Source organism: Eutrigla gurnardus (assembly GCF_963514095.1).
Source record: "Eutrigla gurnardus genome assembly, chromosome: 4".
In the NCBI taxonomy this organism is placed as follows: domain Eukaryota; kingdom Metazoa; phylum Chordata; class Actinopteri; order Perciformes; family Triglidae; genus Eutrigla; species Eutrigla gurnardus.
The window spans coordinates 2,708,161-2,720,550 of NC_139918.1; the positions used below are offsets into that span (position 1 = coordinate 2,708,161).

The 12,390-nt window shown below is 43.5% G+C and overlaps 1 protein-coding gene across 1 annotated transcript in view; it reads left to right on the forward strand.

The window, feature by feature from the left end:
• The window catches only part of LOC311012787 (xenotropic and polytropic retrovirus receptor 1 homolog), a 70,408-nt gene extending 58,227 nt beyond the window's left edge, over positions 1–12,181 (forward strand). Inside the window, exons 11-16 of the mRNA XM_084008435.1 lie at positions 104–269; positions 354–548; positions 1,723–1,889; positions 3,603–3,742; positions 10,168–10,389; positions 12,037–12,181. Coding sequence (XP_083864561.1) covers positions 104–269; positions 354–548; positions 1,723–1,889; positions 3,603–3,742; positions 10,168–10,389; positions 12,037–12,091 — 945 coding nt within the window. The 3' untranslated portion in view covers positions 12,092–12,181. The remainder of the gene's footprint in view (positions 1–103; positions 270–353; positions 549–1,722; positions 1,890–3,602; positions 3,743–10,167; positions 10,390–12,036) is intronic.
• Positions 12,182–12,390: the final 209 nt, after the last annotated feature.

Here is a 12,390-nt window from a genome sequence, read left to right on the forward strand (position 1 = left end):
CATAGCGGTCCAGCGGAAGGGGCGGGACTTATCCTTTCTATGCTCATTAATGCAGAAACTGAAGGAAACTGCTAATAACTCCTCTGCCTGTTTCCTTTCCCAGTTTCGTGTGGTGACTGCTCCGTTTCATCACGTTGGCTTTGCAGACTTCTGGCTGGCTGACCAGCTGAACTCTCTGGGTGTGGTTCTGATGGATCTGGAGTACATGATCTGTTTCTACAGTTTTGAGCTGGACTGGAAAAAGCATGATGGACTTATCAGCAGTGAAGGTGAGACAGAACAATAAAGATTCTGATCCAATGATGAGGGCCCCACACCGTGTCACCACACTGTTTGTGTCCCCTTCTCTGCAGGTAAAGATGTGTGTAATTCCTACTCCTATGGCATCCGCGCAGTCATCCAGTGTCTTCCTGCCTGGTTCCGATTCGTCCAGTGTCTGCGACGTTACCGTGACACCAAGCGGGCCTTCCCTCACCTGGTGAACGCTGGGAAATACTCCACTTCCTTCTTTGTCGTCACCTTTGCTGCCCTTTACAGCACACATAAAGGTAGAATGGAGCTTACACATACACCTTTATTAGAATATCACACCAGGCCTGTATATCAAACACACTTTTATCAACAATTCTCCTTGTTTTCTGTATATTTTTCCATAATTTAATAAGATAAGATCTCCCTATATTCAGACCTTGTCCTGTTTCCCTCCTGTTTTGATAAACTCTACATATTGTATAACGGAGTCTTGTGATACTCAAAAAGAAAAGATCCACAGTCAGTTCATTGTTCAAGTCAAGTTCATTCCAGTCATTCAAGTATTTTATTTTATTTCAAGACAAAAAGAAAATAAACGTACAAACAACAAGAGGACAACATGGAGAGTGTATACAGACCAGCTGATGGAATTAGTCAGGGGAGTGAGCGAAAAACAAAACAAATTCTATAATGATAGAAACACTAATGATAATTATATTAATAAAAAATCGGCAGCACTGCAGCAAAGCCCACAATGTCATTGTGTAGTTAATGCTGAAGGGCTGGCTCAGAGGTAGAGCGAGCGGTCTAGATCGGTCGTTGGAATCCGGCTCTGCATTCAGTGTCCTTGGGCAAGATACTGAACCCCAAATGCCCCGATGGCATGTGGATGTGTAGCTCCTGATGTGCTCCATCAGTATGTGTGTGTGAATGGGTAAAAGAGACTGAATGGAGTGTATGAGCCTTGAGTAGTGTAAAGCATTGTAGCAATGCAGGTCCATTTACCATTTTGAAGTTTCTTTGTTTTTGTTTTGACTGGTTGGCCCTGGGTCTCCTCCAGACCCTTAAAGGACAGGGCTGGCCCTTAATTGGGCTTGACCCTTTACTGTAATTTGGTGTTAAGCCATTTTTGATATAAGTGACTCAATCAAGATTGCAGATGGCTGCCTCTTTGTTTCGCTGGCAGCAATTTGTATTGTTTTGTTTGTAAACCTAGTGCTTTGCCTAAATACCTGCAGCTCTTTCACCAGAGAAGAGCTCATGAACATTGGGGAAACAACTCCTGTGGATTGGGATCATTTTGGGATGTATGTAGGTAGCCTCTCTCCTTTAAAGTGAATAAAACAGGTGTCTGGGTTATTAAAACAAAAACAGGCAAACCTATTTGATTGACGTTTCCATATTGAAACGTATAAATGTGATGCTCTACCAGCTGTCTAACCTCCTCACCCGTCTGTCTCTCTTCCTCAGCTGAAACCCACGCTGACGCCCAGATCTTCCTCTACTTGTATATCGGCTGTTCAGTGGTCAGCTCATGTTACACGCTGATCTGGGATCTGAAGATGGACTGGGGTCTGTTTGACCACAACGCAGGAGAGAATACTTTTCTCAGAGAGGAGATCGTCTACCCACATAAGGTATTCCTGCACAAAGGGAGGGACCTGTTGGAGATGAATGGCTGATGCAGTAGTTTTACCTAGTGTTACACTGTAAACATTGCTAGAAAAGTAATGTGTTCTGATACCCCATTTTAAGTTTAAATAATGGCCGTTCCTATGAGTTGTGTGGATGTGTGTGCAGCTCTGCTAGAGGACTGAATGGATCCACAAGAGGCCGGTTTGAACTTTGCAGCAGTCAGAACGTAATCTCCAGGTCCAGGATTTAGTGAGCAGAGCTAACCACTGTAGAAGGATACATTCTGAAAAAAAGAATGTTAAAGCAGGACGAGAACAGCTGGCTAGCTGCACAGTCCTGCTCTGAGCTGGCTGCAGGACTCCCTTCAACAAACCATTGGCTCTCCTGTAATTCATCAACACATAATCCAGCAGAGAGCACATTGGAAGTCTTATTGACTGTGTTTCTCAGGAACGAGGAGTGGAGTGTAGAGAAAGCAGTCGGGGGGGATGAGTAACGTTCTCTTCATGAACAGCTTTCCCTCATCAACTTCTCACAGAACGGAATGGGAATTAATCATTGTTTTGGGGGACGCTGGATGCATCTGTTTTCTGACATGCTCATGACTCTGTTGTGTAGGGGTTTGCTTATGCTGCTCACTATTTTTACTGTTTTACAAGAAAAATTGTGTTAAAGTCCCAGTCTGCAACATTTGTTTGATCATATTCGCTGAAGCCGACACTATGCTCCGATAAAACAACATAAATCATCCGGTCTTAGAAAAAAAAAGCGCGTCTCTATGTTCACGTAGAGCCTGTTGTTTGTTTTGCAAAAAATCGACAGCGCCCGGATCATCCTGTCCAATCAGCACGCAGGGCTGTATTCGTGCACACACAGAGCCCCTCCCCCCTCGGGTCGTACCACTATCACAGGGGGGAGGTGGAGGGAAGTAGCAACAAGCTTCCAATTCCTCAGTTAAAAACCAAAACGAGGAGGTCCAAAACAACCCAGGAAAAGAAAACACCGGTGGAAAAGAAAGGAAAAAAGAAAGATTGCGACGGTGCCCGTGATAAAACCAGAGTCAACATCGGACCCGCATTTCAAAGGTGGCCTGGATTTCAAAGGGCACGGAGTCGAGGGGAAGGAGCTCAGTGGTCGAGGGGAAGGAGCTCGGTGGTCGAGGGGAAGGAGCTCGGTGGTCGAGGGGGAGGAGCTCGGTGGTCGAGGGGGAGGAGCTCGGTGGTCGTGGGGGAGGAGCTCGGTGGTCGTGGGGGAGGAGCTCGGTGGTCGTGGGGGGGGGGGGAGTGTGAGAGTTGTAAACATTAAAAATCTGACAGAGTGCCCTCCATCCGCCGGACTTGCAGACACTCCAAACGCTGCTGTGGCATGGACTGTCATTAATCACCTGATCACCTGCAGCTGGTTCACCAGCTGACGCTGCTCCCTGAGTCAGATGCTGCACCCGGCCCCTTCACAGCTTCAACGATAATAGGCCAAAATATGACGTTAACTATCAAAGAAACCACCAACATTATAATTTGGATGACAAGGAAACTAGGATTTCTAAGTAATTTAATATTCTGCCATCTATTATTCCATGACTTCCCCTGATGTTTTAGATGTTGGCCGTGGTATCGTTTCAGTATCTGTGTTGAGATATTGAGATCATATCAAAGTTATAACTAGTATGATCCTTTCAATAGTCTGTGTCCTCCCTGCTCTGTCTCTGCCTCCAGGCGTATTACTACAGTGCCATAGTGGAGGATGTGCTGCTGCGTTTTTCATGGACGTTAACGGTCACCCTCAGCACCGTCTCTGGAATTCATGGCATCTCTGACATACTGGCCACGATGCTGGCCCCGCTGGAGGTCTTCAGGTAAACACATCCACTCTATTTCTCACTCTTCTCTCCCTTTCTTCATCCCTTTGTTTTCATCTTTCCATTGTTCCCATTTTACTCCTCTTTCAACTGATTCCATAAAATGTCAGAAATAGATGCAAAATCAATTCAATTCAATGTTTATTTCTAGTGTCATATGACAACAGAAGTGAATCAAGACACTTTACACACTGAGCAGGTCTCCAACACGAGTTACAGTTTTCCTTGATTGTTTACACACATTTTCTGAACGCATGCCTCATACTCTCAGAACTCTACACACAAATCAACAAACACACACACAATGGGCAAAACCCCTCAATTCTCCTGCAAAATGAAACTTTACATTCAAAACAATGTTATTTCTTCTCAAAATGGTATTTTGTTTTCAAATGACAAACACAAACCATCATATGAATAGACATTTATAAGAACCAGTTGAACACTGATGTGCTCAATGTAAAACATGATGAACACTTCTTCTCCATTTACCATAATGACTTAGGCCTTTTTTTGTTCAGTGTTACACTCACTACAGACAGTACATACATACATGTGTTGTCAAATCTTTTAGAATATTGTTTTTAGATATTTTATTTTTCCCACAAGAATACTGTAATGTATACAGTTTTCATCCCAACCAACACAAAGTTGCATACAGTGGTCTACATACAAAACCAGAAGAATTTACTGTATACAGTTACAAAAAAACAAAAACAAAACAACAACTATCCCACATCCTCTCTTCTGTTTCGGCCACAGCACCTCATCCACATCACAGGCAATGCAAGCGATGGCCGAGCAGCGGGGGAAATATCGCCTAGCATGGCAAATCCATGCTAGGCTCCTCCTCGTACTCTCACTCCTCTGGCTCTGCCTCTGTTGCCAATGTTGGCATCCATTGCTCCAAAACAGAAGAGCTCACCTGTTGCACTTTTATGCTAATGCTCGGATTGCAAATTGTAAAACTGTGTTGCAGGTGTTTTCCCATGTGATGAGTCAGTGTGCATAGTAGGGAAATTATCTTTAGAATTTTGAATGGCAGTGTGTTCCTTGTGAGAACAAGAGATTTTCTTCATGAAAATTGTGCCAAATGCAGAGAATAGTGTGTAGTGTTTTGAAAAAAGTGTGTTTTAAAACTGCAATTTGAGTGTAAAGCAGGAATTGTGCTTGCAGTTTAGGAGAGTTAGTTCAGGGGATTGGTGTATGAGTTACATGTTGTGGTCATTGTGTCTCAAGTACCAGTATTTGTGTGTAAACAATTGAGAAAAACTGTAATGAAAGATAGAAATATTCTATTTAGTCCATTGAAACCAAAATAAAAGGGCAATGTTTGACATTTTGACCTTTTAGATAAGCAGTTAAGAGATTATAAAGATGAGACTATTCACTAGGGCTGTAGCGATGCGTCGATGACGTCGACGCGTCGACTTCAAAATATCGTCAACGTCATATTTTGTCGTTGACGCATCGCCACGCACACGTGGGTCACCCAAAACAAACAGTTCACAATCGCACTTTGCAGAATGGAGACTGAAACTGCAACCTCCTCACAGGATTGCAAACAAAGCCCTGCAAAAGCTAAAATACATACATGTAGTCCCAAGCGCAAAGGCGTCGTTATTTGCAGTGTTTGCCAAATAGAGTTGGCATACCACACCAGCACAACAGCGATGTTGGAGCATCTAAAACTGCATTTGCATATGTCGCTACTCGCCCATCGCCCCTCGCGTTCTCGCTGAATTCTACTCATAGACTCACTCACAGCGGCCTCACAGCCCCTTGTCTCTCGTCGAGTACTAACTTTGGCTAAATTAATTTGACGTTTGTGTAGTGTGTTGTGCAGCTTGAGTTCTGTGCACCTCGGTAGTGCTAGCTAACTATCTTAGCTCTCCGTGCAGTTTGTTCGTGCTTGGTTCGTTAGTAGTTAATGTGAGCTCGCTACTAACGGCTAGACAGCTGTGTGTTAGTTAACGTTTGTTAGCATTAAATGTTGGCTGGAATGGTGGGTAGCTTACGGCTGCAGAACACAGCTATCTAGCCGCTATTAACTACGCTACTAACCCGGCACGAACACACAGCACAGAGAGCTAACTCATGTTGTGGTCGTTTACGAGTCAGACATAACATAAACGTTAGCCATCTTATAGTATGTACAGTGAAGCTACGCTAATATCAACTAACGGAGCCAAGCAATGTCCAGGCCGGCGCTGCACGTAAGCTGGTGCGCAGCGGTCATGAATAAATTAATGGTTTTATGAGCATTGAAAACATTAAAATGAGCACCACATCCAAGTGTGATAGAGGTCATCAAAATGTTCACTGTGTAGATAGCGTACTCTACGGGCTTTTAGATAGTCAGTTTCATTTTGCATCAGGTTCTATGTTGGGACTGTTATTTTGTGTTAAACACTCAGGAATTTCTGTACTGTGCACGGCACAGTGTTTGTTTTTGCACTGCATTTTTTTAATCTTGTGTAATTTTGTACAGGAGAGATTTTTGTTGGACTGTAAGAGTAAACAGGCTGGTCTATTTTGTATAATTAGGGCCCGAGCGCCGACAACGTCGGGCTACGACAACGTCGGGCTACGAAGCCCTATTGAAACTGTACTTTTCATGACTTGTGTCGCTGTTTTGGAGGCCTTATCATATTCAGAAGTTGAAAAAGAATTCTGAGCTCATGGGGACTGGCGAAAAATTTGATATTTTAAAGGTTTCATAGTTGGCCACAAAAAAGTGGCTCTCTAGCGCCACCTAATGCCTTTTAGGCCACGCCCCTCACACCGTATCTCCAATTGACACAAAATTTGGCGCACATGTGCAGGCAAGTGTGCTCTACAAAATTACAATTGGGACTACTAAAGTCCGCCTACCGAAATTTTCCGCCATTTTGAATTTTGTGAAAAACACGTTTTTGCGAACTTCTCCTAAACTGTAGATCTGATTCTCACCAAAATTGCTGTGGATCATCATTAGACCAAGCTGATCAAGTGCTATCAAAGGCATTGTAAAATATCGTTTGCGTTTAGAAGTTATAAGCCAATGAACATTGGAGGGGCGGGGCTCTAAAAATTGATACACATAACTTCATAATCTCTAACCCAATCATCACAAAACTTGCAGGATATGTTGACATATCACACTGGAACATATCCTGAAAGTTTTATTAAAATTGACCACTGGGGGGCGCTACAGTCAATCAGCCATTTTAGGCCATTTTTGGCCATTTTAGCCAATTGTAGGGTTCGTATTTTAACGAACTCCTCCTACACCGTTGATCCGATTCCTGCCAAACTCGCTGAGACTGTTCTAGAGGCCTCAACGATGCAAAATCATCGAAAGGTCTTACATAAGTCAAAGGGCGTGGCCAGGACGGCGTCCTGAACATGGACGAATTTCATGCTCCTACCACAAAAATCTAAACTGTTATAACTTTAATGTACATGGTCTGATATGATCAAAACTTCACATGTTTGTCAAGAGTACCACCCTGAACACGTCTGCACTGCAATATTAACTCATTTCCAGAGCGCCACCTACTGGCAATAGAAAGTGTTACGTTTTATACTTCAGCGAACTCTTCCTAGCAGATTTATCAGATTCATCTCAAACTTAGTCATCATGTACTCAAGTCTTTACTGATGATAATTTATCAAAAGGTCTTGCATAAGTCAAAGGGCGTGGCCAGTGCGTGGTGTTTTTGCCAGTGTACAGGAAGTTGTTGTAACTCAGAATACAATGTCCAATCTGCTTGAAACTTTCAGGATATGTTGAAATTGGTCCCTGGAATCTATCCTGAAAGTTTTATTAAAAATTGACCACTCGGGGGCGCTACAGTTAATCAGCCATTTTAGGCCATTTTCCCCATTTTTTCAATTGTAGGCTTTGTATTTTAACGGACTCCTCCTACAGCGTTGATCCGATTCCTGCCAAACTCGCTGCCACTGTTCTAGAGGCCTCAACGATGCAAAATCATCGAAAGGTCTTACATAAGTCAAAGGGCGTAGCCAGGGCGGGACCATGAACACGGACAAATTTCATGCTTCGCCACAATACTGTAAACCGTTATAACTTCAGTGTCCATCATCCAATCTGGTTCAAACTTCTCATGTTTGATGAGAGTCCCACCCTGAACACGTGTCCACTGCAATATTGACATGAGTTCAGAGCGCCACCTGATGGTACCTGGAGATATCATGTTTTTACACTTTTACCGCACCTCCTAAGAGAATGATCACCTTTAGCTTTGAGGTACCTGCATGGAACTTTGTAGGTACATAGAACATGTAGAGATGTACAAAAAAGCCTCTTGGACCATACCTTAAATTCTACAGGAAGTCAGCCATTTTGAATTTCATGTGAAATTTTAACCGATATTTCGCCTTTTGTATGCAGTATTTTAACGAACTCCTCCTAGACCTTTGATCTAATTCCTACCAAACTTTGTGAGACTGTTCTAGATGCCTCAACGATTAAAAATCATCAAAAGGTCTTACATAAGTCAAAGGGCGTGGCCAGGACGGCGCCACGAGTGCGGACGAATGTCATGCTTCACAATACTCTAAACTGTTAAACCTTCAGTGTCCATTGTCTGATCTGGTTCTATTTTCTCACATTTGATGAGAGTCCAACCCTGAACGCGTCTGCACTGTAATATTGACCTGAGGTCAGAGCGCCACCTGATGGTACCTGGAAATATCATGTTTTTACACTTTTACCACTCCTTTTAAGAGATTGAACACCTTTAACTTTGACGTACCTGCATAAAACTTTGTAGGTACATCGAACATGTAGAGATGTACAAAAAAAACCTGGGGACCCATGCCCGAAAAATGTTATGCTATTTTGCATTTTATGTCAAATTTAACCAAATTTTTCGCCTTTTTCATGCAGTGTATTTCAAAGACCTGCTCCTACAGCATTGATCCAATTCCTACTACACTTTGCGAGCCAGTTTTCGAGTCCTCGACGATGAAAAATCATCAAAAGGTCTTACATAGGTCAAATGGCATGGCCAGGACGGCGCCACGAACACAGACGAATTTCATGCTTTGCCACAATACTCTAAACTGTTATAACTTCAGTGTCCATTGTCTGATCTGGTTCAAACTTCTCAAGTTTGATAAGAGTCCCACCCTGAACGTATCTGCACTGCAATATTGACCCGAGGTTAGAGCGCCACCTGATGGTATCTCGAAATATCATGTTTTTACACTTTTACAGCTCATTTTAAGAGATTGAACACCTTTAACTTTGACGTACCTGCATGAAACTTTGTAGGTACATACAAAGTAGAGCATGTAGAAATGTACAAAAAACCCTCTTGGACCCATGCCCTAAACCCAACAGGAAGTCAGCCATTTTGCATTATATGTGCAATTTAAGCGATTTTTCACCTTTTTCATGCAGTATATTTTAATGAACTCCTCCTACAGGGTTGTTCTGATTCCTACCAAACTTTGTGGGCCTGTTCTAGTGGCCTCAACAATTAAAAATCATCAAAAGGTCTTACATAAGTCAAAGGGCGTGGCAAGGACGATGCAACAAACATGGATGAATTTCATGCTTCAAAACAATCTAAACTGTTATAACTTCAGTGTCCATTGTCCGATCTGGTTCAAACTTCTCACGTTTGATGAGAGTCCCACCTTGAACGCGTCTGCACTGCAATTTTGACTGCCAATCAGAGCGCCACCTAATGGCGACATGAAATGTCATGTTTTTACGCTCGTATAAGGTCCCAGTGTCGTGGAACTTTGCATCCCAGTCGAGCGTGACGACTTCAACCGTCTGATACGCTGATCGACGCGACGATTCAGGCAAGGGATGACCGCCAACGTGGCGGTGGCCGGGGACGACCCGCGCCGTGGCGTTGGCCAGGCGGTCCGACACGTCAGGCGGTCGTAGCACTAACCGAGTTACGTGCCATGCGAGGGCCTGTTCATCACTGCTCGCAGTTTTAATTTTATTCTATATTTTTTATTTTGCTGTGCAAAACGGGGTCGTTTAATAAACTATATTATTAAGATCTTTTTGGTATTTATTTGAGATACATTATGGTTTTTATTAATCAAACAACAAAAAAATAATCGTTAGACTAATCGTCCAATCAGTCGTTAGATTAGTCGACCGATTAATCGAAAAATAATCGTTTACCCCCAGCCCTACTATTCAGTGAATTGTTTCAGCACTACTGGGATTCAAATGATGCTGAGGTGAAGCAGCTAGCTGGTGATTTTACAGTGTACTGGTTTGTGCTGATGCACCATTGCTCACTCTACTTCAGCAGACAGAACATGTATGCATGCTGACACAGCATTAGCCGACATAAGGATTCGGACCATTGTTTTTAATATTTATTATGTGAAGTACAGTATGTTATTCAAATTGGCTTCTAACATGCAGCGTTTCTCCTTCATAGACGCTTTGTGTGGAACTTCTTCCGATTAGAGAACGAACACCTGAATAACTGTGGTGAGTTCAGGGCCGTCAGAGACATAAGCGTTGCGCCGCTCAACGCTGATGACCAGACACTGCTGGAGCAGATGATGGACCAGGAGGACGGAGTCAGGAACCGGCAGGGCAAGAAGAGCTGGAAGAGGAGCTACAGCATGAGTCTACGCAGGCCCCGGCTGGCCTCACAGTGAGTCCTGTGTTGTGGGAACATGTGACGGTGATGAATCGCTGATGATTGGGCTTGGAGGCCACAAATGTAAAGCCTGTATTACAACTTGGGGTGTGCTGTTTGAAAGAAGTTTGAATTAGGCAGGCAGGAAATGTCAAGTTTCCTCATGGAAAACAAAGGATCTCGTTCTGGAGCTTCAAAGAGACTTAAAGTCGGGACGCGTCAGCCCTTTTTTATCATCTCATCTCTTTTAATGACCCACAGAAAAGATGTGTTTAGATTAATATGATTTATTCATTCCGACTTTATTTTAAATTGGGAGTACATTGAGGCAGAGACCTCCATTACAATATACCCAAGTAAAAAACATGCGTGAGTAGTGGGAGACCACGGGATCATTTCACTCGCACTAGATGCAGCAGAGAGGAGGCGGGGCTTCCCTCCACGTAGACCCCAACCAGGTTTATCCATCATTATAGCTGCTTTGTACATGTTCATCCACCAGGAAACCAATCACCATCCTGTCTGAGTTCATGACATCATCCAGAGGTGCTCGGTGGATTTCACCAAGCTGGATTCACAGGATCTAGCAAAACACATCAGCAGGTTTACCACAGCTGGAGGAACCCAGAATAAAGTATTTAGCTGTGATTTAATATCAATAACCAGATTAAAAGGATGCTGAAATAACTCCATAATGATGGTGATCAGTATGAAGTCTGAAGTCATGCTTTGTTAGGTCTGTAAAATGCTTGTTTTAAGAATTTATAGAATTAAATTTATAGAATGAAATGTCAGTGGAGATGGTTGATTTGTCTCTTAGTGTTCCGTTTCGTAACGACGTTACTAGACTAAAAGCTCTCCTCAGTGAGTCCGCCACTTAACGTCCCTTTCTATGTATGCAGTCCTTAAAAGAAGTGGAAGTGGGTTGATAATCAGGGACACATGCTTCAATGGACACCAGTACTAAATGATTCAAGACCAGAGGCTTGTTTAGGTTCAAAATGATCGGTTCTTTTATTTATTTATTTATTTTAACGCATATTGATACAAACAACCCAAAGCAAAAGCGCTCTGTAAGTGGTAACTCTTGAGCATATTTCCAGTAGCCTGCTGGAGGTCATGTTGGAGGGTTCTGGTAGTCCTCCTGGTCCTCCTCGCACAAAGGAGCAGATACCCTCCTGCTGCTGGGTTGATGCCTTCTACGGTCCTGTCCACATCTCCTGGTTTACTGGCTGGTCTCCTGGTCCTCCTCCAGGCTCTTGAGACTGTACAGACACGGCAAGCAGCTGTGTGTGGCCTCCACATCAGATCCTCCTCGTTGTCTTGGTGTCGCCTCCATTGCTCCTGTTGTCGCTTTCATTTGCACCAAAGCAGCTGAAACTTCACCTGAGCTTCCTAAATGGACAAAAGTGCATTTCCTGTAGTTGAACTAACTTGGTGTAAGACGTAATTTGAGCAGTGTATATATAAGTAGTTAGTTTGTCATCAGAAGTGGTTGGAGTATGGATAAGGAACTGGGATATCGATAAGAGTAGTCTTATCAATGAAACCTTGACGATGCCCATCCCTATCTGTAAGTGACCTCAGCATGCTAACCTCTGCTGTTATCCTCCATAGGGTGATTCAGAACTGTGAACACTTTATTCTTTTTCTCTATTTCAGGTCCAAGACCCGTGACACCAAGGTTCTGATCGAGGACACTGATGACGACTCCTGACATCAGGCCAAGCCCCTCGCCTGGGTCCAGAATTTATTCAAAGGAGGGAACTCAACCTCCTAACCGAGGAATTACCCAGCGAGTCGGGCGCTGAACTCTCAGTCAAGGACAGGTTTTAAACTCTCATGCCTACGTAATCCTTTCTCCAATGCATGAGCCTCTACGCAGGCTCAGAACTATTTCAAGGGAGGAGCAAACAACCCAGCAACATGGCCATCAACCCCTATCTTCAATAGTAATAATCAGGGTCAGGCTTATCACTTCAACTCTACCTTACCCAAGCAGGGGGTGTCATCCAC